Source organism: Ahaetulla prasina, chromosome 7 (assembly GCF_028640845.1).
Source record: "Ahaetulla prasina isolate Xishuangbanna chromosome 7, ASM2864084v1, whole genome shotgun sequence".
In the NCBI taxonomy this organism is placed as follows: domain Eukaryota; kingdom Metazoa; phylum Chordata; class Lepidosauria; order Squamata; family Colubridae; genus Ahaetulla; species Ahaetulla prasina.
This window is the reverse complement of record NC_080545.1, coordinates 101,028,234-101,053,860: the sequence shown is the minus strand read 5'-3', so window position 1 is coordinate 101,053,860 and position 25,627 is coordinate 101,028,234. Positions and strand designations below refer to the sequence as shown.

General features: G+C 47.8%; 1 protein-coding gene across 8 annotated transcripts in view; it reads right to left on the bottom strand.

Moving 5' to 3' along the window:
- Positions 1-25,627, bottom strand: part of FLNC (filamin C) — a 94,328-nt gene that overhangs the window by 62,177 nt on the left and 6,524 nt on the right. For all 8 annotated transcript variants that reach the window (XM_058189845.1, XM_058189849.1, XM_058189846.1 and 5 more), the window contains exons 2-8: positions 8,325-8,573; positions 4,519-4,616; positions 4,106-4,256; positions 3,358-3,476; positions 1,826-1,903; positions 1,239-1,401; positions 596-796 (exon numbers count right to left, since the gene is read on the bottom strand). In XM_058189845.1, the coding sequence (XP_058045828.1) occupies positions 596-796; positions 1,239-1,401; positions 1,826-1,903; positions 3,358-3,476; positions 4,106-4,256; positions 4,519-4,616; positions 8,325-8,573 (1,059 nt within the window). The remainder of the gene's footprint in view (positions 1-595; positions 797-1,238; positions 1,402-1,825; positions 1,904-3,357; positions 3,477-4,105; positions 4,257-4,518; positions 4,617-8,324; positions 8,574-25,627) is intronic.

Below are 25,627 nucleotides of genomic sequence, written 5' to 3'. Positions count from 1 at the left end.
TTTGTGGGGGGGGATTAACCGCTGTGTTAAGATAACGGCGCCGTTTTGTGTCGGCCAACCATCCACGCTCGGGTCGCACCCTTCTCCCCAAGCGAAGAAACCGGTCTTTCTCTCTCTCTCTCTCCCCCCCTCGAAAAACAACAACTCTGCGAGGTAGATTTGGCAGAGAGGCGCCAACCGGATCCGTCTGGCCGCCTGGGTCAGCCTCCTTATTTGGACCGGGAACTTCACCCGGAAGTTCTAGAGATCTTCGAACGCAGAGGTCTCCAACCTTGGCAACTTTGAGCCTGGCGGACTTCAACTCCCAGAATTCTGGGAGTTGAAGTCCGCCAGGCTCAAGGTTGCCAAGGTTGGAGACCCCTGTTCTAACAGCCACCTCTAGCCGCCCCTTGCGTGGATAAGCTTGGCCGGTGGTCTCCACGGGACAACGGGGTGGGGTCGGGGGGGGAGCTGCTGGTTTAGTGGTCAGGAGGTCATTAGAGATGGCAAACAAGCACAGCGGCGGGGAGGGTCAGTGGGAAGAGAAAGGAGACAGAGGGGAGGGAGAGGGAGCCCCATTAGAGCTGGGGAGGGGAGGGGAGGGGGGAGGTCTTACCTTCCGCCACGTTGACTGTGAAGGGGCTTTTGGGGATCTGAGCCCCCGCGAAGGTCACGTAGATGGTGTGAGGACCCTCCAGGACGGGCCGATAGGTGCAACGGAAAATATTGTCGCCTTTGTCTTCCAAGACCACTTCCACGGTGTCCCGGCGTCCCTGGGGGTCCACGATCACAACCCCCACGTCACCGGCCCCCGCCCCTGCAGACGGGAGACCCCCGTTAGCGGCCTGATATTGCTGACAAGATTTCTTTTCTCCTCACCTCCCCCCAAAAAATATAGAGAGATAATCCTCGACTTAACAGCAACAAGCGAACCCGGAATTTCCACTGCCGAGCAAGGAAGTGGTTCAGTAAGTCACCACCTGATTCTGCGACCGTTTTTGTGGCCGCCGTTAAGCAAATCGCTGCAGTGGTTAAAAGAATTAAGCAAGTCCGCTTCCCTCATTGACTTTTCTTGTCGGAAGCCACCTGGGCGGATCAAAAAAGCGCCTGGATTTTGTTCACGTCACCATAATGATGCTGTGACGGTCATAAGTTTGAGGACCGGTCATTAGTGGCTTCAAACAATCACGAAACAAAGTCGAGGACTACCTCTATTAGGCAAAGTAATGTGCCCTCTTTCTGTTCAGCCCCTCCCTTACCTGCGGTGTAAATGTCGAAGTAAGTGGGTTTGTTGGCCACGTTTCCCACGGGCTCCAGGCCTGGTCCACGGGCGGTCACTTTGCTGGCGTCCCCGAGCGCCATGCCCACGTTGACTTCAAAGGGGCTCCGGTCGATATTTTGGCCCGCAAATAGGACAGTGACCTGGGGAGGAGCAGCAGAGGGAAAAATCAGGAGAAATCAGACAACCCAGCAAAGAGTGAGAAACTGACTTGGACTTTCCCGGTTGCAAGATCGTAAGCAAGAAGGGAAAAAACCAGACACCCTCTTACGACCGTCATGGAGTCTGCCCATCGTGGGCGTAAAATCATGACAGTTATAAATCAAGACTCGCGGGTGACCAACCTGATTTTACGACCTTTTCTGCAGTGGCCATTAAGCAAATGCTGCGGTCGTTAAGTGAACCAATAGTTCTCCAAAGAATGGTCTGGCTGCACACAGGAAATGGAATACCACTTTTCGACAAAGCTGCTGTAAAACTCATTCCCATGACATTGCAGAGGGGAGTATATATACCCTGCTTCCCCAAAAATTTGCTACCCCACCCGCCCCGGGACGGCCATCTCACCTTGTGTAAGCCAGCCACCTTGGGCACGTAGGAGACAGAGTAAGTCCGATTCTTGTCGTTGTTGGCAACCACTTTGGCCTGGGGAAAAGGAAAGAAACGGGGAGGGGGCTTTAACCCAGCCATGCCAGCGGCTTGTGCCAACAGCTGCCGCATGTCGCTCAGCACAACCTCCGGACTTCTCCAGCCTTCGCCTACATGCCTGCAAAGTCACGGCCCCCGGCGGATGCCAGCGTCACCCTGCGGTGCCAGCTGGAGCAGCTGAAGGTCTTAAACCCAGCCTGGCAGCCTCTTTTCCCCCCGGGCATGGCGGGGAAGGGGGGAACCTGTCATGCCATTCGGGGCAGAGGGGGGAGAGGAGAAGGGAAGGACGGGAGTCTTTGTGCGTCAGAACAATTAACCGGTGGAACGGCTTGCCAACAGAGGTTGCAGGTGTTTCCAACACTGGAGGCTTTTGAGAAGAGATTGGACAGCCATTTGTCTGGGATGGTCTTAAGTTTTCCCGCGTGAGGAGGGGGTTAGACTAGAAGACCCCCAAGGTCCCTTCCAACTCGGTGATTTTGCTACTCGGTGTGTCTCCTGCCAGTCGGCAGTGCCAGCCGGCCCACGGCAGCTTCCATCGCTTGGAGCCCCTAGGGGGAAGGGGTGGATTGGTTTAAAACCCCTTTTATTTATTTCAGATCCTTAGAGGAGATTTTTGCACAGGGCAGGAGGCAAAAGAGAGAAAGATCTCCAAGGAAAAGTGGGTGGGCCAAGAACAGAATAACAGAATGATAAACAGAAGAACAATAACAGAGTTGGAAGGCACCTTAGAGGTCTTCTAGTCCAGCCCCCTGCTCAAACAGGAGACCCTTTCATACAGAATAACAAAACAACAATAACAGAATAATAACAGAACAAGAACTATAACGGATAATATTAACAATAACAGAATACAAATAACAGAATAACAAAATATCTGACTATTAGAATAACAAGAACAGAACAGAAGAACAATAGAAGAAGAAAAGAATAGAATAACACAGTTGTTTAAATTTAAATTTAAATAAGGATGTAAGTTAAGATAAGAGATACATAGAAGTAGAATTTGTGTAAAGAGGTTACTTAGGATAGAGATACCGATGTAGAAAAGCTGTTACTAGTATTGAAATGTTGATGTGTTTGTTTTTGTTTGTTTGTTTTTTCTTTGTGTGTTATGTTTTTTTTTTGTACTGTGTATTTTAATGTTTGCAAATTTAATAAATGGTTTGTTTTTTTAAAAAAGAATATCACAGTTGGAAGAGACCTTTGAGGTCTTCTAGTCCAGCCCCTTGCTCAAGCAGGAGACCCTATACCACCGCAGACAAATGGCTGTCCAGTCTCGTCTTGAAAATCTCCAGTGATGGAGCATCCGCAACTTCTGGTGGCAAGGAGTTCCACCGGTTAACTGTTCTTTTGCAGCTTTGAGAGCAGCTACCAGGGGTCAGACTCCCTGGCTGGGCAGAAGCTGCAGGGCCTGTTAAGGAGGGGGGCTGGGGAGTGGGTGGGAGGCCTACCTCTTCCGTGTGTCCCTCGGGGTCTTCGATGTACACCAACACTTCTCCCAAGCCAGCCTCGACAGTCTCAACTGTGAAATGGGCTGGCTTAAGCACCGTGTTTCCGTGGGGTTCGATACCTGGGGGAAGGTGAGAAAGGTGGGTGAAGGGCAACCTTGGCTCCAGAGGAGAGGAAGAGGGAAGGTGGGAGGGAGGGGAAGGAGGAAGAAGAGGGAAGGGAGAGGGGAAGGAGAAAGAGCAGGAGAAGGGGAAGGAGAAATGGAGGAGAAGGAATGGGGGCAGAAGAAGAAGGGGGAAGGGAAGCAGGAAAGAGGGAGGAGGAGGAAGGGGAAGGGGAAGGAAGGAAAAAGAAGAGGAAATGGATAAGGAAGAAAGGAAGGGAAAGGGAAGCAGGAAAGGAAGAGAAGGAAGGGAAGGGAAAGGGAAAAAGGGAGGTGAGAGGGAGAGAAAGAAGGAAGGAGAGAAGGAAGGAAGGAAGGAGGGAGGAAGGCAAGGAAGGGAAAAAAGGAAGGAGGGAGGAAGGAAGGAGAGAGAGGAGGAAGGAAAGAAGAAAGAGGAGGGGAGGGAAATGAAGGGAATACTGGAATTTGGAACTTGGCTCATTGACTTGCTAAAATAGCAAGATCGGCTGAGCCGACAAAGCAAGGGAGAGAAGGAGGGAGGAGGCAACTATTCCCTCCATCATTTGACCCTTCTTGGTTCTGGGACCCTCGCCACCCCCCCGTCCCCTCCCCCGAGGGCTGCTTACCAGGCCCATACGCCTTGGCTTTCTTGGGGTTGACCTGCTTGGAGTTCAGGGGGGCTCCGGGTTTGAGTTTAGCTTTGGGGAACTGCGAGAGGTAGGTCATGACCGAATGCTCATCCACGTTGGGGTCCACAATCTCTTCGGGGGCAATTACCTGCAAAGAGAGCACGGATCAATTTCAGGGGAATTCGCAGAGGGCACCCCGTTTTTTCCAGCAAGCCTGATACGGTTAGCTGAGAGGCTGAACGGGTTGGATTTCCACCTGCCTCTTGCAAAGCTCCCAGGAACACTGTCTGCTCCCCCCTCCCTGCTTGTCCCCCCCCCCGCCGGAGGTTCCCCTTCCTGGTGCCAGGATGTTCTGCCCCCCGCCCCGCCCCCAGCTAGCCAGCCCCCCCTCCCTGATCTCCAAGGGGTACCTGAGGGACCCCCAGCCAGTCGTCCGCCTGCTGCATGGCTTCACGGGCATTCTCCACCGGCTGCCTCGGGTCCCACGTCTCCCAGTCTGGGCACAGGCCTGGAAGGGAAAGAAAAGAGTGGGTCAGGGGTACAAGGGGGGCACAGAAGGCTCCAACTGGGGTCCTTCTGCAAGGATGCAAGGTGCGGCCAGCAAGAGACCCTGGCTTGAAGTTGGGTGTGGGTGTGTGTATGAGAACCGACAGGGATTAGGTTCTGGGTTCAAATCCACCTGCAGCCCTGGTAATTGGCTGACTGTAAGGCGAGTCCTTCTCTCTCAGCCCAGCCTACCCTACAGGGTCATCGTTCAGGACAAAAACCGGAGGGCGAGGAAGGCAGGCTGCACTCCTGAGTCAATTAATGGCCAAATGTTTGGTTCTCCCACCATTTGGTTAAATGAGCTGCTTCTTTGCTGAAGAATGGCAGAGACAGGAAAGAAAGGAAGGAAGGAAGGAAGGAAGGAAGGAAGGAAGGAAGGAAGGAAGGAAGGAAGGAAGGAAGGAAGGAAGGAAGGAAGGAAGGAAGAAGAGAAGAAAAAGAGACTGAAAAAGTGAGAAAGAGAAAGGGAGAGTAAAGAGAAAGAAAAAGAGAAAGAAAGAAAGAAAGAAGGAAGGAAGGAAGGAAGGAAGGAAGGAAGGAAGGAAGGAAGGAAGGAAGGAAGGAAGAAGAGAAGAAAAAGAGACTGAAAAAGTGAGAAAGAGAAAGGGAGAGTAAAGAGAAAGAAGAGAAAGAAAGAAAGAAAGAAGGAAGGAAGGAAGGAAGGAAGGAAGGAAGGAAGGAAGGAAGAAGGAAGAAGAGAAAGAGAAAGGAGAGAAAGAGAAAGAAAAGAGAAAGAGAAAGAAAGAAAGAAAGAAAGAAAGAAAGAAAGAAAGAAAGAAAGAAAGAAAGAAAGAAGGAAGGAAGGAAGGAAGGAAGGAAGAAGAGAAGAAAAGAGACTGAAAAGTGAGAAAGAGAAAGGGAGAGTAAAGAGAAAGAAAGAGAAGAAAGAAGAAGGAAGGAAGGAAGGAAGGAAGGAAGGAAGGAAGGAAGGAAGGAAGAAGAGAAGAAAAAGAGACTGAAAAAGTGAGAAAGAAAAAGGGAGAGTAAAGAGAAAGAGAAAGAGAAAGAGAAAAAAGAAAGAAAGAAAGAAAGAAAGAGGGAAAGAGGGAGGAAAGAAGGAAGAGAGAAAGAAAGGAGGGAGGGATACATTTTCTGACCGCCCACCCACCACCCCACCACCCCACCCCACCCCCACCCCTCTGTACTGGAAGGTGGAGAAAAACTTTCAAAGTAGCTCCATTTTAGCCAGGCTCTTTCTGCACACACACCCCGGTCCAGCGAAGCCTCTGAGCATGTCCAAATTTGGCCAGCTTTCCAAACTCAGTGGTGTTCTCTGTGTGTGTGTGTCGGTCCGTGTGTGCAAATCCTCCAGGGCTATAAATCTGCTTCCAGATTGTTTAGGTTAGAATGGCCAGGGCCAGGTCCTCGCCAGCCAAGCCGGCCACCCGTGCAGCAAGAGAGGAGAGGAGAGGAGAGGAGAGGAAGGAAGGAAGGAAGGAAGGAAGGAAGGAAGGAAGGAAGGAAGGAAGGAAGGAAGGAAGGAAGGAAGGTAGGAAGGGCAAAAAGTGCAGGATGGACAGATGGACAACAAACGGGGTTTGCGTCCAAACGTGGCAGATTTCAACCGAAGAGAATATTTCTGGGGTCCTTGGTGGTCTCTGAGCTTGGTGGTTTTCTTGCAGACCCAACTAGGCAACATCATCCGTGCTAGAAGAGAGTCGGGATTGTGGAGGGAGGAGGAGGAGAATAACAGAGTTGGAAGGGACCTTGGAGGTCTTCTAGTCCAACCCCTGCTCAGGCAGGAAACCCTATAAAATTTCAGACAATTTCAGACAAAATATACAAATAGGATGAGACTATTGCCTTACACAATGTAAGCCGCCCTGAGTCTTCGGAGAAGGGCGGGATATAAATGTAAATTTTTTTAAAAATGGTTGTCTAATTTCTTAAAAACGTCCAGTGGAGGAAAAGGAGAAGGGAAGGGAACAGGAGAAGAAGGAAAGAAGAAGGAGAAAGAGGATGACAATAAGAGTGAGGTCCTTGATGGTCTCTGAGCTGGGTGGTTTTCTTGGGGACATTTCATGACCCAACTAGGTAACATCATCAGAGCTAGAAGGGAGGGGGGTTTGTGGAGGGGAGGAAGAGAAGGTGGAGTATGGGGCAATTGAAGCCCATCTCACAGTTTAAACTTCAGTGTTTCTCACTCTGGACCAGGGGTCTCCAACCTTGGCAACTTTAAGACTTGTGGACTTCAACTCCCAGAATTCCTCAGCCAGCGGCCCCTCCCTCCTGGGAGTCTAGAGCAGCTGGCTGAGGAATTCTGGGAGTTGAAGTCCACAAGTCTTAAAGTTGCCAAGGTTGGAGAACCCTGCTCTGGACAACTTTATGAGGGGGATTAACTCCCAGAATTCCCAGCTGTGCTGGCTAGGGAATTCTGGGAGTTGAAGTCCCCCCCCCCATTTCATAAAGTTATCCAGAGTGAGAAATACTGATTTAAATCATCTCAGCAGCAGCTACCAGCAAACCCTGAAGTCAGCAAATTCCAGAGCGGGATATGTAAATCCTTGCCTGGATGTGTGGAGGAAAAATATCCTTTTTAAAAAAAATCTCCCTGGGCTTTGTTTCTAACGTCACCGGAGAAGCATCCGGTCCCTTCCAGAATTTTCCATGCCAAGGGGATTTTATAAGCCTTCTTATCGATTTTCTTTCTTGTCAAGTTAAGGAAGGGCTGAAACCGCTTGTTTATTGTTTTGTTTGTTTGTTTGCTTGTTTATAAAATTTACAGGGTATCTCTGGGCAGCTTACAATACAGGTGGCTCATTGGAGTTAGAACGGCACTGAGAAAAAGTGACTTACGACTGTTTTGGATGGATGATAAGGAAGGAAGAGCAGGAAAGAGAGAGGGGGAAGGAGTGGGAGGGAGAGAGGGAAGGTGGATAGATGGTTGAGGAAGGAAGGAAGGCAGACAGGCAGGCAGGCAGGAAGGAAGGAAGGAAGGAAGGCAGGCAGGCAGGCAGGAAGGAAGGAAGGAAGGAAGGAAGGAAGGAAGGAAGGAGAGAAGGGAGAAGGGAGGGGAGGAAGGGAGGGGAGGAAGGAAGGAAGGGAAGAAAGAAGAAAGGAAGGAAGGAAGGGGAAAGGAAGAATGGAAGGAAGGAAGGAAGGAAGGGGAGAAAGAAGAAAGGAAGGAAGGAAGGGGAAAAGGAAGAATGGAAGAAGGAAGGAAGGAAGGAGGAAGGAAGGGAGGGGAGAAAGAAGAAAGGAAGGAAGGGGAAAAGGAAGGAAGGAAGGAAGGAAGGAAGGAATGAGAGAAGGAAGAATGGAGGGAGGAAGGAGGGAGGAAGGAAGGAGAAGGAAGGAAGGAAGGGGGAAAGGAAGAATGGAAGGAAGGAGAGAAGGAAGAATGGAGGGGAGGAAGGAAGGGAGGGACGGAGGGAGGGAAGTGAGGGGAGGAAGGAAGGAAGGAAGGAAGGAAGGAAGGAAGGAAGGAAGGAAGGAAGGAAGGAAGGAGAAGGGAAGAAGATGGATAGATGGATGAATGAGAAGATAAATAGCTATATCCTTTATGGCTAAATATATTGCAAACCTCTCCAGATTCGATCAATCATTCAATCAATCTGCAGGGCATCGGGTCCCGTAAGGCTGTACTGGGGGGGGCATCCTGTGCTTCTTCCCCCCGCCCCCCCCTTCCCATCTTCCCACTCTCCCCCCGCCCCCCGCCCGGCACGCTCACCCGGGGCGCAGTTGTCCACCAGCGCTCCCAAGGCCTTGCCGTCCTGCCAGTCACGGTTGAAGTTGGTGATGGGCAGCTGGGGCACCTTGTTCTGGATCCAGCCCAGGAGACGCTGCTTGGGCGTCTGCTTCTTGGCGTCCTCCTCATCCTCGTCTTCCCACATGGGCATGGAGATGGAGTAGTGGAGGATGAGGGTCCAGATCAGCCCCAGGATGAGCTTCAGGTTGCCGTCCACGATGGCTTTGCTGTCTGCAGGGGAGGAAGAGAAGGGAACACGGTCAGGACATTCTCCCCACACCTGGAATACCCCCCATCGTGTCTGGTTTCGGTCACAAAAAAGATCCTGAGACTTTGGAAAAACGTTCAGAGAAGAGCAACTAAGAGGATCAAAGGCTGGAGACTAAAACATAGGAAGGACGGTTGCAGGATCTGGGTTTGGTCAGTCTGGAGAAAGGAAGGACCGCGGGGTGGGGGGGGGAGCATCATAGCAGGATTCCGGGTTCACCAAAGCACCAGAAGGAAAGACAAGAAACAGCTGCAGTAACCCTGGCAAGAAAGTTCACAAAATGGGGCAAAATCCACTTAACAACTGTCTCGCTTGGCAACAGAAGTTTGTTGGGACTACCTGAATAAAAATGTGGATGGAAGGAAGGAAGGAAGGAAGGAAGGAAGGAAGGAAGGAAGGAAGGAAGGAAGGAAGGAAAGAAAGAAGAAGAAGAAGAAGAAGAAGAAGAAGAAGAAGAAGAAGAAGAAAGAAAGGGCAGATGATAGAGATAGATGGATGGAGGGATGGATGAATATAGATAGATAGATAGATAGATAGATAGATAGATAGATAGATAGATAGATAGATAGATAGATAGATAGATAGATAGATAGATAGATAGATGAAGAAATAAAGAGAAAGAAAGAAAGGAAAAGAAAGAAAAAAGAAAGAAAGAAAGCAGGCAGATGATAGGGATGGATGGATGGATAGATAGATAGATAGATAGATAGATAGATAGATAGATAGATAGATAGATAGATAGATAGATAGAAAGAGAAAGAAAGAGAAAGAAAGGAAAAGAAAAAGAAAGAAGGAAAAGAAAGAAGAAGAAGAAGAAGAAGAAGAAGAAGAAGAAGAAGAAGAAGAAAGAAAGCAGGCAGATGATAGGGATGGATGGATGGATAGATAGATAGATAGATAGATATAGATAGATAGAAAAAGAAAGAAAGAGAAAGAAAGGAAAAGGAAGGAAGGAAGGAAAAGAAAAAAGAAAAAGAAAGAAAGAAAGAAAGAAAAGAAAGAAAGAAAGAAAGAAAGCAGATGATAGAGATGGATGGGTGGACGGATTGATGGATAGAGATTAGATAGATACAGATGATAGATGGATGGACAGACAGACACATGATAGAGAGAGGCAGACAAATCAATCAGGCTTTCCTGGAATCCCACATTTTTAACTTCAAACCTTCGTCTAAAACCAAAGTCATTCCCAAAGGAAAGACCAAAAGGCCAAAAGCCTTGGCACCAGGCTTGCTTGTTCCCCCCCCCCAAAAGAAAGGGGGGGGAGCAGAGGAAGGAAGGGGGTCACTCTTTCCCCAAAACATGCAAACGTTCACAATCCTTCACACGCACAAACTTCACCAGGGCAAAAAGCAACTGATGAGCCGTCCGTCCATTCTTTGGATGGTTCCCAGGAAGGAAATGGGCTACAGATGTTTGCAGCAGCCCGTGCAGGGCGACACCCGCTCCCCTCCCAGGGTCAGAGGCCTCTCAGGATGCCAGGAGGAGAGGGGATTCCCCACCCCATGGGGGGGGGCAGCAGAGGAGCCCCTCCTGGCCCCCAGACCTTTCCCCAGCTGGGTCAGCCAGCTCCTCAAGAATCTGAAGAAATTTACCCTTTTGGCAAATTCTCTCTTCTGTAACCTCAGGACCAGCCCTTGGGGAGGGGGACCACCCAGCGGCACAAGCAAAGGCCCTCTGCGCATGCTCAGGAACTACCGGGTTTTTTTTTAATGAACACATCACGTAATTTGTCAGAAGGTTCCCCAAAGGAGGTCACGTGACCTAGGGACAGTGCGGCCGTCGTAAATATGAGCCAGCCGCCGAGTTCATTTTGACCAGGTGACCATGGAGCAGCCGTAAGGATGGTTAGTATGGAAAAATGATCATAAATCCCTTTTCCCAGTGCTGTCGTAACTCTGAACGGTCACTAAACAAACCGTTATAAATCGGGGACGGCCTCGGATGTCTTTTCGTGGCTTTCCCATCCTCTGAGCGCACATCAACACACACGCTCTGCAATCTGAGACAACGACAAGATTTCCCTTCCTTGCAAACGAGATCGTTAAAGTCCCCTTTTCCAGTCCCCGTTGTCACTCCGAACGGTCACTAAACGGACCGTTGTAAGTCGGGGACCGCCTGCGAGGTCCTTTAGCGGCCGTCTCACCCACCGAGTGGCCCACGGCACACTCCGCCACCTCCCACAACGGCAAGATTGTGCTCCTTTGCAAAACCTTCTCCTCTCCCGCCCACGCCCCGCCTCGGCCAGGACAGCTGCTAGGGGGCCTGTTCCCAATCTGGAGGCCCGTCCAGGCGAGGCAAAGGGGGCCGGATCGCAGCGTCCGGCTTGGACGGAGCAGAGAAAGGGAACAGGTGCTGGACTGGGTTTGGTGCCGGCAGACACCCAGGGTTGTCTTTGGCTGTTGGCGGCGTTGAGTAAAAATTTCCTTTTCTTCCAACCTAGACTGCTATTTTCTTTTTTTAAAAAAATAGAGAGACAGAAGTGCATTGAGCAACGGGAGAGCAGAGCCTGGGAAGGTTGACCAAATCCAGCTGTGCTTCTCCTGATGCATGGGGAGCCGGCTTCGTAATGAATGCCACAGGGAACCCTCCTCCTTTCCTCGTGGGGGCACACACACAAACACACACACACAAACAGACAGACCAAAGGGGAGAATCCCCTTCTAGAGGGCAGCAGCCTTTGCTTGGGCGGTTGGAAAAGACCCAGCTGGATTCCTTACGGGGAGACCTGGAAAAGTGACTTTAATATGGGTCCTCCTGTTTATGGGCACTTGGCAATGGGAATGCTGGGGTTGCGGGAAGAGGAGGGGGGAGGGGAGGGAAAGGAAAGGAACTGAACGGAAAGGAGGAAATAAGAGACTGGAGAAAGGAAAGGAAAGGAAAGGAAAGGAACGGAAAGGAAAGGAAGGAAAGGAAAGGAAAGGAAAGGAAAGGAAGGTTAGGGAAGGGAAGGGAAGGGAAGGGAAGGGAAGGGAGGGAAAGGAAAGGAAAGGAAAGGAAAGGAAAGGAAAGGAAAGGAAAGGAAAGGAAAGGAAAGGAAAGGAAAGGAAAGGAAAGGAAAGGAAAGGAAAGGAAAAGAAAGGAAAGGAAAGGAAAAAGGGAAGGGAAGGGAAGGGAAGGAGAAAGAGGAAAGGAAAAAGGGAGAAGAGAAGAGAAGAGAAGGGAAGGGAAGGGAAGGGAAGGGAAGGGAAGGGAAGGGAAGGGAAGGGAAGAGAAGAGAAGAGAAGGGATCTGAGGATAAAGCCTTCTTGAACCCTTGACTGGATCACCCACAGAAGACCAAAACGCCATGCATGCCTTCCTGGGGTCCACTTGCATGCATAAAAAGTAAAGTTTTGCAACTGGTAGTGCAAGGAAAACACTCTGCACATCCTCAGAGGATACCCTGCGCACACAGAAGCACCAGGAAGAAGGGCCCGAAGGCCAGACTTCCCTGGAAAAATGTCTCTGGCAGACTCCAATCCCGAAGCCTGAAGGAGTTTGGCCCATAATTCAAAATGCATTTTCTGTTTCTTGGATGATTCATAATTTCATTTGACAAATTCCAGGGCTCTGCGCAGGCATGAAAGCCGGGCGAGGGGGAGGGGGGGGATTGCAGCTGCCAAGACCCCTGAGATGGAAAAAACTCCCCCTCTGGCAGGGGATGATGGGAGGTGGAGTCTCAAGAGTGGGGAAAAGTGGGTTAGATTTGGGGATGCCCAGCAGCAAAGCCTCAGTCACCTCTAATGGGCCACAGGTAGTCCTCGACTTACAACCGTTCGTTTAGTGACCGTTCAAAGTTACAACGGCACTGAAAAAACTGACTTATGACCATTTTTTCACACTTACGACCGTTGCAGTCCCCTGATCAAAATTCAGACGCTCGGCAACTGACTCCTAGTTATGACGGTCGCAGTGTCCTCCCGCCAGAATTCGCTCAACAACCGTGTTCTTAACCGAAGGATTTTGCGGGAATTCACTGAACGGCGGCAGCACGAAAAATCACGGAACGAGGCCAAACTCCCTCAACAGAAATTTGGGGGCTCAAATTGCGGTCGTGGGTTCGAGGACCCCCTGTACACACCAGGATTGTTGCGGGGGGGTTGGGAGGGAAAGGGAGAAAGTTTCTAAACTTTCTACCAAGATCAGCAAGAAACTGTCCGGATCGATGCCTGTTGAGGATTCCCGCACGAAAAACAAGTTTCTCTCCAAGGAAACAGGCAGGAAAAAAACCCCAGCAAGGAGCAATTCAGTTATTCTGAGAATCCCCCTCCCCTTCCTCTGCAGGCACACACAACCCCACACACACACACACACACACGGCACGCACCACCCTTCATAGCTAAGCACTGAGGTCAAGCGGCTGCAAGAGCCATGGAAAGTTGAGCCGCCTCTCGGCTCTCGGGGGAGATCAGCTGAGCCGCAGCAGCCGCCCAGCCAGCCAGGCCTCCTGCGCACAGGGACCCCCTTCCCCAACCTGGCGCCCACCAGATTCGGGATGGGGTGGGGGGCTACGACAGCCCCAGAGGGACCCCCGCATGAAACTGTGGACGCAGCAGCGGAGATGGCCCACCGATCTCTCATTTGGATGCATGATTCCTGGCCACCTTCCTCTCATCTCTTGTGTGTGTGTGTGTTTCAATTGCCCCATTTAACAGATCAGGGGTCTCCAACCTTGGTCCCTTTAAGACTTGTGGACTTCAACTCCCAGAGTTCCTCAGCCAGCTTTGCTGGCTGAGGGACTCTGGGAGTTGAAGTCCACAAGTCTTAAAGGGACCAGCTTTGCTGGCTGAGGAACTCTGGGAGTTGAAGTCCACAAGTCTTAAAGGGACCAAGGTTGGAGACCCCCGTATCAGATCACTCAAGGACAGGTAGTCCTCGACTTAACGACCCCCAATCGAGCCCAATGATTCTGTGGCTAAGCGAGACAGTCATTCAGTGAGTTTTGCCCCGTTTCACAGCCTTTCTTGACGCCGTCGCTAAGCGAATCGCCGCGGTCGTTCAGTGAGCCGCACAGGTGGCGCTCGACGGACAACAGGCTCGTTTAGTGACCGTTCAAAGTTACAACGGGATTGAAAAAAAAGAGGACTTTTTTTACACTTAGCCCTGCAGCATCCGTCCGTCCCTCCCCCCGTGGTCACGTGATCCAAATTCGAGATGCTCAGCAACCGACTCGTATTTATGACGGTCCTCGGGGTCATGATCCCCTTTTGTGACCTTCGGACAAGCCAAGTCAAAGGAGAAGCCAGATTCACTTAAAAACCTTGCAACTAACGTAAGTGGTTCACTTAAAAACTGTGCCAAGAAAGGTTGTCAAAACCTTTTAATTTTAATTTTAAATTTTGTAAATTTTGATTAATTTTAAATGGGGTTTTTAGCTCATGGTATATTTTAATTTTTTCAGGCTAATTTTAAAATAAGTTTTTTAAATTGCATTTTAACGTGTACATTGTATGTTTTATCTTGCCTGTACACCGCCCTGAGTCCTTCGGGAGAAGGGCGGTATAAAAATCAAATCAATAAATAAATAAATAAAAACTCACTTATCAGCTTTCTCGCTTAACAATGGAAATGTGGGGGCTCAATTCTGGTCGTAAGTTAAGGACTATCTCAAGCGAGACAGCTAGAAATGTGGAGGGAGATGAAAAAAACAGCCGGAAGAGTTTTTTTCTTCTTCTTCTCTTACACACAACCACACAACCCCAAAGTCTTTTGACAGAAGTGACATTTCTGCGCATTTTAAAATTCAGGAGAAATGTCAAAACAGCAACCTTAACTTGCTCCTTCCCTTATCTTTTTCTTCCCTTATCTGAAAAATGAGGGGGGGAAAAGAATTCACACATACATGATTAATGTTTGCTTCGGAAGCTGAGCCTTTGCAAGAGCTAACAGTTTTCCAAAATTACAGAATAACCGAGCTGGAAGGGACCTTGGAGGTCTTCTAGTCCCACCCCCTACTCAGTTTTTTTTATATATATATATATATATATATAGGTCTTTGGTTGTTCGGGTTTTCTCCCGTGTAAAATTGGAAGTGTCTTGGCAACGTTTCAACGAAGTCTCATTCGTCATCTTCAGGCTTCAGCTTCGTGCTTTTGGGAACAATGTGTGATCGCAGCTGTTTCTTCCTTTTAACTGCTAGTGGGGGTTTGAACTGATTGGGTGGGAGCTTGGCTGTGCTCTGATTGGTCTGATCAAACCCCCACTAGCAGTTAAAAGGAAGAAACAGCTGCGATCACACATTGCTCCCAGAAGCACGAAGCTGAAGCCTGAAGATGACGAATGAGACTTCGTCGAAACGTCGCCAAGACACTTCCAATTTTACACGGGAGAAAACCCGAACAACCAAAGACCTATATACAAACACCCGTGAAAACCTCAGAAAATATATATATAACTCTGCATGAAAAAATATATATAACTCTGCATGAAAAAAGAAGCTTGGATTTTTAAAAAAGGCTTGTATTAAAAAAAGGAATATTATTAAAAAAAAAATAGCTTGGGTCTGTAAACGCTCTGCATTTCTTCCAAACAGTCTTACAGTTTCCTGGACCACAGAGTTAAAATCTGCAGCCAGAGGCAAAAAAAAGTCACCAGCCACCCCCTAAACCAGGGGTCTCCAACCTTGGTCCCTTTAAGACTTGTGGACTTCAACTCCCAGAGTCCCTCAGCCAGCAAAGCTGGGAGTTGAAGTCCACAAGTCTTAAAGGGACCAAGGTTGGAGACCCCTGCCCTAAATAGAGATTTTTTGGGGGGGACGGGTTTCCATCTTCCCTTAAAAATATTAAACACACACACACATATATGGAGCCTGAGTGCAGGGTGAGCGGACGCGCCTGGAAATGGGCCTCACTTTCCATTTTGGTCTCATGAAATGAACCCGCCACTGATTGTCTGCTAGGATCAGCCGGCAGGACAGTTAATCCCTAACAGGACAATATCCCTGGCTCTGAATGCTGACCGCAAAGCGTGGCCGGAGCATTTCGACCCCTCTGGGTTGGCACCGCTGTTAAAGAATCTGTTCTGAGAAGCTTCATATCTGAATATATATATTTTTTTTTTCAGAGTTGGAAGGGACCTTGGAGGTCTTCTAGTCCAACCCCCTGCCCAGGCAGAAAACCCTTCACCATTTCAGACAAATGGTTATCCAACATTTTCTTAAAAATTTCCAGTGCTGGAGCTTTTACAACTTCTGCAGGCAAGTTCTTCCACTTATTAATTGTTCTAACTGTCAGGAAATTTCTCCTTAGTTCTAAGCTGCTTCTCTCCTTGATCAGTTTCCACCCATTGCTTCTTGTCCTGCCCTCAGGTGCTTTGGAGAACAGCCCGACTCCCTCTTCTTTGTGGCAGCCCCTGAGATATTGGAACACAGCTATCCTGTCTCCCTTAGTCCTTCTTTTCATTAAACTAGGCATACCCAGTTCCTGCAACCGTTCTTCATATGTTTTATCCTCCAGTCCCCTAATCATCTTTGCTGCTCTTCTCTGCACTCTTTCTAGAGTCTCAGCATCTTTTTTTCACATCGTGGCAACTAAAACTGAATGCAATATTCCAAGTGTGGCCTTACCAAGGCCTTATAAAGTGGCATTATTCTTTCCATCTTGTCTTAAAAATATTGAAACAGAATCCACGAAGGTCTGAGACTCAAGGTCTCTCCCCTAGATAACTGACAATGGAGCCGAAACTAAATTAATCCACTAAAATGAGCAAAGGCCCTCAAACAAACACACCCCGCCTCAATTAATTTCCCTGGACCCAATCCACATATCAAAGGATAAGGTCTGCAAACAAGAACAGAGTGAATTAAATTAGGTCTCCTAGAGAGGAACTGCACGTTCACAAAAATAAACATACCAACACACCCAAACACCCACACACACACACACCTCAGGTGTCACTCCACAATCAGCACATAGACACTTCGGCCCCAGGACAAGATCCCCTATAAAAAATCTGCTGCTGTACCCCATTTGTCTGCAGCCAGTCCCTAAAAGCAAATTATTTTGCTTTTAGGCATAAATATATTTTTTCTGTCCTCACAGGTATGTGAATTTCATTTTTATTTATTCTTGTGCAGCCCCGGCTCAAACTGGAACCCCAAATTATTCTTCTGACAAAACCTATTTCTTTGTATTTCTTAATTCCATTTCTACAGCTGCCAATCTCAAACGAATTGATTGTGGGTGGCAAATACAAGTAGTCCTTGACTTATGACCGCAACTGAACCCAAAATTTTCCGTGACTAAGGGAGACAGCAGTGAAGTGAGGTTTGCTCCATTGTACGACCTTTCTTGCAACAGCCGTTAAGTGAATCACTGTATTGCTAAGGGAGTAACACGGTTGTTAAGTGAGTCTCGCTCCCCCACTCGTCAGGGCACAAATGGGGAACACGTGACCCCAGGACACTGCAACCGTCATAAGTACATGCCAGTTGCTAAGCGGTCGAATTTTGATCACAGGACCAAGGGCATGCGGCAATGGTCATAAGTGTGAAAAATGGTCGTTAAGTGACTTTTTTCCAGTGCTGTTGTAACTTTGAACTGTCACTAAATGAACTGCTGTAAATTTGTGGACTACCTGTAGATATTTTTATTTATTTATTCTATTTTTACAGCCGCCCCATCTCAAACAAGGAGAATAATCCCCAAACCGGTTAAAAACAAAGAGAAAGACAAAATACAGGTCTTTGTCCTTACACACACACACACATGGGGTCTCTGGTCCTTTTCTCCTGGGCAGAGGTGAAGAAAGAAGGCGGGATCGTAGAATCATAAAGCCGAAAGGGACCTTGGAGGTCTACTAGTCCAACTCCTTGCCTGAGGCAGGAATACTTCACAAACTTAGCACCAATTAGTCAAAACTTCCCTGCCATCTGACTGCAATGACTTCGCATTTATGTAGGAATGTGCTTTTTTTTAAAAAAACAAAACAAAACTGTTAGCCAGGTAGAAAAATCCAAGCATTGCTCTAAAGCGGGGATGTAAAACAATGGTAGGCTACTGCCGGTTGTAACAACTCGGAACTACCAGTTCGCCCGAACCGCTTCGAATCGGTAAACAGTCCCTCACTGATGTAAAACCTTGGCCACTTTTCAAGCCAAAACCTTGGCCCAGAATTCTCCAGCTAGCATAGCTGAGGAATTCTGGGAGTTGAAGTCCACAAGTCTTAAAGTGACCAAAGTTGAAAACACATACACACACATGCACGCACAAACAAACACGGTCTAGACCAGGGATCTCCAACCTTGGCAACTTTAAGCCTGGAGGACTTCAAATTCCCAGAATTCCCCAACCAGCTTTGCATAGCTGGGGAATTCTGGGAGTTGAAGTCCACAAGTCTTAAAGTGACCAAGGTTGGAAACACACACACACACATATGGTCTAGACCAGGGGTCTCCAAGAGTTGAAGTCCTCCAAGCTTAAAGTTGCCAAGATTGGAGACCTCTGGTCTAGACCACTGTTTCTCCACCTTTAAGATACGGAGACTTCAACTCCCAGAATCCATCTATCTTAAAGCAGGCAGGTTGGGGGATTCTGGGAGTTGAAGTCCACAACTCTTAAAAGATGGCCAAAATTGACCAACCCTGCTTTAAAAATAATCAAAAATTGAGGTGGGAGATGCAGAACCCAGCAGCGAAAGAATTAAATCGGCACCCGAATCAATGCAAGCTCATCGGACGATTGACCCACATTATCGGGATGTGGGGGTGCTGCTACACAAAACCTTTCCGGGCAGGGATCCATTCTTGGGTCAAAGCCTGTGTCTCCTCCCTCATAAATTCTGTCTCTCGACATTTGATCCTTCAACTCCTGAATCCCAAAATAGCAAAGCTGCCTTCCTTTTAAGGGTATTAAGGGGTGTTTTCTGTTTGGTCACATGAGTGGCACCCACCCACCCCCCTTCTTCCAGGACATTTTTGTCAATCAACTGCTGTGGGGGTTTTTTGATTTATTTTTTTCCTTTGCTGGTGCCTGGAGGAGTTTAAAAGGAGCCAATTTTCTCTGATATTTATATTCTATTTCTCCAATATTCTTCGCCACGCCGTCATCTGCAAATCTACCAAAAACTTGACAGGGTTGTTACTTTTGACTCTTGGAAGTTTTATTTATCTGGGGGTATTTTATTTTTTTTAAAAAAATCACTTTTCCTTTTTAGCTTGTTCATGCCTGACATTTTCGTGTTGTCATTGCATCGTTTTGTTCTGCCGTCGATGGTATTACAACCTAGACGGAGGTCGCTTGGTAGCGAGAGGGGGCGGCGTGGAAATTTGATAAAATAAACGAAATCGAAATGTCTTTGATTTACAAATAATCCTTGACTTTCAAGCATTCGTTTAGCGACCAAAATTACAACAACGGCCCTTGAAAAAGTGACTTACGACAGCTTCTCACACGTAGCACCGTTGCAAGCATTTCCCGTGATCAAAATTCAGCACGCTTGGCAATTGGTGCGTAGACATGAAGCTCCAACGTTCAGGCGTCTTGAACTTTGATCGTGCAACCACGGGGGGAACGGTTGTTAAGTGTGAAAAAATAAGCCACGTTTTTCCAGTTCAAACTCTTAAGAAAGAAGTCGCAGCAAAGCCTGCACTGTTTGATCAGAGCCCACTCCGAAAGGGGTCGGAGCAAATGGCATTCCAGTTTTTGCCCCCACCCCAACACCACCAAAAGATCCCGGGTTAAACCCAGCGGGGAGGGGGGAGAGCGGGGGTTGAGACCTTCAGATGCAGGAATGCCCCCCTTCTCTCCCTCAACCCCCCACCCCGCCCGAGTTATCCCACCTGTCCGGATCGTGGTTCCATCAAGACAAGAGTGGGTGGAGCATCCGAACAGCTGAGAGCAAATTTGGGCTGGAGAGACATTTCTGGCATTCGGGGCTTCTGGCTGGGCTCCCTTCCCCACCTCTCTCTCTGCTTAGGATCTGCCCCATAGAAGTAGGGGTCTTCAAGCTTGGCCACTTGAAGCCTGGAGGACTTCAACTCCCAGAATTCTAGGAGTTGAAGTCCTCCAGGCTTCAAGTGGCCAAGCTTGGAGACCCCTGCCATAGAGGTAGGGGCCCTCTGACCCCTCGGGCTAGCTGTGCGATTAAAGACTTGGATTCAATCCCAGGAGAAACTGAGTTTGAACCTAGAATTCATGAGACATCTCCAAACAGTGAGAAGCAATTAACCAGTGGAACAGCTTGCCACTAGAAGTTGTGGTTGCTCGTTCATTGGAGGTTTTTAAGAAAAGACTGGGCAGCCGTTTGTCTGAAATAGCGTAGGGTCTCCTGCCTGAGCAGGGAGCTGGACTAGAAGACCTCTAAGGTCCCTTCTAACTCTGTTATTCTTTAATCGCAGATCCATTAATCAGTGAGACATGTTGCCTCCAGAAGTTGTGGGGGATCCCAACACCGGAGGTTTCTAAGAACAGACTGGACAGCCAACTTGTCTGAAATGGCGTAGGGTCTCTTGCTTCAGCAGGGGGTTGGACTAGAAGACCTCTGAGGTTCCATTCCAACTCTGCTGCTCTGTTATTCTGTACGCGATAGCAGCCTTCCAGGATTTGAGGGGCTGCCCCAAAGAAGAGATGGGGGGGGTGTCAACCTATTCTCCAAAGTACCAGAAGACAGGAGAAGAAGAAGCAACGGATGGAAACTCATCAAGGAGAGAAGCAACTTGGAATTAAGGAGAAATTTCCTGGCACCGAGAACAATTAACCAGTGGAACTACTTGCCACCAGAAGTTGTGGGTGCTCCAACACTGGAAGTTTCCCAGAAGAGATTGGGCAGCCATTTGTCTGAACTGGTATAGGGTTTCCTGCCTTGAGCAGGGGGTTGGATTAGAAGACCTCTAAGGTCCCTTCCAACTCTGTTATTCTGTTCCATCCAGCTTCTCTACCTTCGCTTTAAACGCACTGCCAGAACCGGACAGGCTCTCTAAGTGAAGACTATCCAACACAAATACAACGAAATAAAGACACACACACACACACACACACACACACACACACACACACACTGCGAACTGAATGCAACATTTTGTGTGAACCTAGCTGAAGATTGTTAGCTGCAGCATCCCCAGCACTTCCCAACCTGGAGGTCTAGAGCAGGGGTCTCCAACCTTGGCAACTTTAAGCCGTGAATTGAAAACACATTTATTTATTCGCGCGGGGCTGGCTTAAATTTTGTTGGTTTTTAACTTTATATTACGAATTTTAATGGGTTTTTAGAATTTTAAATGTTTTAAAGTCTTAGGCCAATTGTGTAATAAGTTTTTTAATTCTTGTTTTAATTGTATAGTGTATTGTTTGTTTTTATCTTGGCCTGAGTCCTTCGGGAGAAGGGCGGTATAGAAATCTAATAAATAATAAATAATAATAATAATACTTGTGGACTTCAACTCCCAGAATTCCTCAGCCAGCTTTGCTTTGCTGGCTGAGGAATTCTGGGAATTCTGAGGAATTTGCTGGCTGAGGAACTCTGGGAGTTGAAGTCCACAAGTCTTAAAAGTTGCCAAGGTTGGAGACCCCTGGTCTAGAAGACCTCTAAAGTCCCTTCCAACTCCGTTGTTTCCTTCCTACGTGGTCGCTTGGAAAGACCAACAAGTCTGCAAGAGAAGCTGGTCAGGAATCTCCCCGCAGGACGTCAGGCCACCCATCCAGGGGGCCAAGTGAAGAATCCATGCCCAAAAATAGACAATCGGCACACACAAAGATTTTTGATGAGAGTGCGGTGGAATCCGAAGCGTCTCCAGGAGAAGAGCCCGTCTCTCTCTCTCTCACGGAGCCTGGAAGGAAGGCAAAGAGGCAAATCTATCTGGTTTGACCCCAGCTTCTCTTCTCCACCCAATCAAAGTAGAGTTGGAATTGGGACCTTGGAGGTCTTCTAGTCCATCCCTCTGCTCAAGCAGGCCATTTCAAACAAGTGGCTGTCCGATCCCTTCTTGAAAACCTGCAGGGATGAAGCAGCCACAACTTCTGACGGCAAGTTGTTTTGTTAACGGAACAGAAAAAGAGAGTCGGGAGGGGCCTTGGAGGTCTTCTAGTCCAGCCCCCTGCTCAAGCAGGAGACCCCATATACCCGTGATGGAGAACCTATGGCACGTGTGCCACAGGTGGCACATGGAGCCATATCTGTGGGCACGCGAGCATTGCCCTAGCTCAGCTCCAGCGCACGCCAGCTGATTTTCGGGCCTTCCGGTCCCACCGGAAGTCAAGAAAGGGCTGTTTCCGGTCTCTGGAGGGCCTCCGTGGGGTGGAGAAGGCTGTTTCCGGTCTCTGGAGGGCCTCCGTGGGGTGGAGAAGGCCGTTTTCCCAGGCCCTCCCCAGGCCCCTAGAAAGCCTCTGGAGCCTGGGGAGGGTGAAAAACTGGCTTTCTGGGCCCACCGTGCCATTGCGTGCCAAAAGCAGGGGGGAGCACAGGGAGGGTCTCACACACATGTGTGTGTGGGGGGCTGCGGTGCAGGGAGCATTGAATTATGGGTGTGGGCCCGTGCGCACGCGAACCCCCCCACACTTCCCCCACTTTTGGCATGTGACAGCAAATAGGTTAGCCACCACTGCGATATACCAGTTCAGAGATGTGGCTGACCAGTCTCTTCTTAAAAAACTTTTTCTGGATCTTGGTGGATATTTGGTGGTTCCTGCTCTCGCCTCAGAATAGAATAGAGCTGGAAGGGACCTTGGAGGTCTTCTAGTCCAGCCCCCTGCTGAAGCAGGAAAGCCTTACAGAATCACAGAAGAATAGAGTTGGAAGGGTGTTGGAGCAGGGGTGAAATCCAGCAGGTTCTGACCCGTTCTGGAGAACCGGTAGCAGAAATTTTGAGTAGTTCGGAGAACTGGCAAATACCAACTGTGGCTGATCCCAGAGTGGGGTGGGAATGGGGATTTCGCAGTATCCTTCCCCTGGAGTGGGGAGGGAATGGGGATTTTGCAGTATCCTTCCCCTGGAGTGGGGAGGGAATGGGGATTTTGCAGTATCCTTCTCCTGCCATGCCCACCAAGCCAAGCCCACCAAGCCACACCAAGCCACGGCCACAGAACCGGTAGTAAAAAAAAATTGAATTCCATTGTGTTGGAGGTCATCTAGTCCAGAGGTCTCCAAACTTAGCAACTTTAAGACTTGTGGACTTCAATTCCCAGAATTCTGGGACTCTGGGAGTTGAAGTCCACAAGGCTTAAAGTTGCCAAGGTTGGAGACCCCTGTTCTAGTCCGACCAACTGCTCGAGCAGGAGACCGTTACAGAATCCCAGAATAATAGATGTCGGAAGAGACCTTGGTGATCTTCTAGTCCATCCCCTGCCTCAAGCAGGAGCCCTTCTCCCATTTCAGACTGTCCAGCGATGGAACACCCACAGCTTCTGGTGGCAGGCTGTTCCGCTGGTTAATGGTCCTCACTGTTAGGAAGTTTCTGCTTAATTCCAGGTTGCTTCTCTCCTTGATTAGTTTCCATCCATTGTTTCTTTTTCTTGCTTTCTGGTGCTTTGGAGAATAATTTGCCCCCCTCTTCTTCACGGCAGCCTCCCAAATAGTAGAAAGCTGCTATCATGTACCCCTAATTCTTCTTTTCTCTAGACTGGCCAAACCCAAATCCTGCAACCGTTCTTCATATGTTTTCAGTCTCCATAATCCTCATAGTTGCTCTTCTCTGCATTTTTTCCAAAGTCTCAACCACTTTTTTGTAATGTGGGGACCAAAACTGGACGCAAGTATTCCAGGTGTGGCCTCACTAAGGCTTTATAAAGCGGTTCTAATACTTCATGTGTTTTTTATTCTCTGCCTCTCTCTCTTTATACAACTTAGAACTTAGCGAAGAATTCAGCTTTTGCCCAGAATTTCATAAGCTATTTTATCAGCTGTTAACACACAGGGGGTAAGCTTCAATTTTCAATCATTTATTTCGCCACTTTTGCAAGGACGATCACACCGGAAAAGGTGTTTTTTGGTTCTTGCACTTAGAACAGTTGCGACATCCTGCGATCACATTTGTGATCTTCCCAGCCAATTCCCAACAACTCGGCCGCAACTAAAACAGGACACAACTCATTTCAATAATTGCCTCACTTAGTGATGGGAATTCCACTCCCTGCGTAAGACTTAACTGAGCGAAAGGCTATATAAATATTTGAGATAAATACAAGTAGTCCTCGACATACGACCACAACTGAGCCCCAAATTTCCGCTGCTAATCAAGACAGTTGTTAAGTGAGTTTTGCCCCCATTTAATGACCTTTCCTTGCCACCGTTGTTAAGTGAATCCCTGCCATCACCAAGTTAGTAACGTCGTTCTTTTCCAGAACAAATTTTTTTATTTTCCATAATAATTCCCACAGTTTGACCAGTGTACAATACAATCACTTATCCAACAATCGATCCTATACTCAAATTATACTCCATCAGGGCTGCTCGACCGCCACTCCCTCCCTTAATCCTTTCTACCCTTCTCATCCTTCTTCGACTTTCCCCACCATCCTTCTCCCCGCTTTCCTACTTCTCCACCTCTTTCCCACTTCTCACTACCATCCTTTCTAACCCTCTATCTTCTCCTTCTTCTTCTTCTCCTATCCTTTCTTCTCCCTCCCTTCTTTCCTACCTCCCTACCTCCCTACCTACTTTCTTCCTTCTTTACTCTTTACTTCTTTATTCTTTATTCAACTCTTCCCTTTGACCTACTGTAATTTCTAAGAAACCGTGATCCTGTAAAAATCTATCTATATCTTTATCATTAATCACATCTCTAGAATATAACTTAGTATAATATTCTAAAAAAGCTTTTTTAATCAAATTTTGCTGATATACTTCCTTACCTCTATATTCTATTTTATCAATTATACGTCGTTTCTGTTTCTTTCTTAATAAATATGCTAACCACCTTCCAGGTTTATTAGAATTATTAAACAAATTGTGTTTTGCATATTGTAAATTAGTTGCCACCTGATCTGCCATTAGCATATTAAATTGACCTCTTAATATATTTATTGACTCTTTTATTTTACTATCTCCTGGATTACATACCAATAACTGCTCCTTCCTTTTAATTTCCTCTTCTAATTCTTTTCGCTTTTTGTGCAATCTATTTCTGTATTTATTATTCATCTCTAATAAAATTCCCCTCATATAAGCTTTGCTGGTGTCCCAAACTATCTCTATAGGTGTCCCTTTATCCATATTCAAAGAAAAAAATTCCTTCATTAGAATTTTACATTCATTTACATTTTAGTAACGTCGTTCTTAAGTGAATCTTGGCTTCCCCATTGACTTCGCTTGTCAGTGACCCCAGGGCACTGCAAGTGTCATAAATACAGATAGTCCTCGACTTGTGACCACAATTGAGCCCTAAATTTCTGTTGCTAATCAAGACAAATGAGTTTTGGCCCATTTTACAACCTTTGCGGCCACAGTTGTTAAGTGGACCACCGCCATCAGCAAGTTAGTGATGCGGCTGCTAAAAGAATCTGCCTTCCTCATTGACGTTGATAGTCAAAAGGTCGCAAAAGAGGAGCACCGCAACCGTCGTAAATATGAGTCATTTGCCAAGCATCCGAACGTAAATCACGTGACCACGTGGAAAACGGTCATAAGTCACTTTTTTCAGTGCCGTTGTAACTTTGAATGGTCGCTAAATGAACTGTTGTAAGTTGAGGACTATCTCTAATTACCCCCTAAAAAAATAACTCACTTTCCTAAGGCTGACATCTGCATGGTTTTGTCAAGCGCCTGGGAAATCAGGAGAGACAGGCCGCTCAAATGAATATAAAGATTTCTTGCAAGCTTAAGCTCTCTACAAGAATCTGGCCAACTGACTGTTAAGCGGGAAATGAGCGGGAGATAAGAAAGGCATTCAAGGTAGGGTGGACTTTCTAGCGGGCACCCAGAGATTCATGATTTATGACCCGTTCGACCCCTCCCTCAGGTTCAGCCTTGTCATCTCCTACAGGTTTGTTCTTAATTTTATACAGGTAGTATACAACTTACAACAGTTCGTTTAGTGACGGTTCAAAGGCGCAAAGGCACTGAAATGAGTGATTTAGGACTGTTTTTCACCCTTAGCATCCCCATG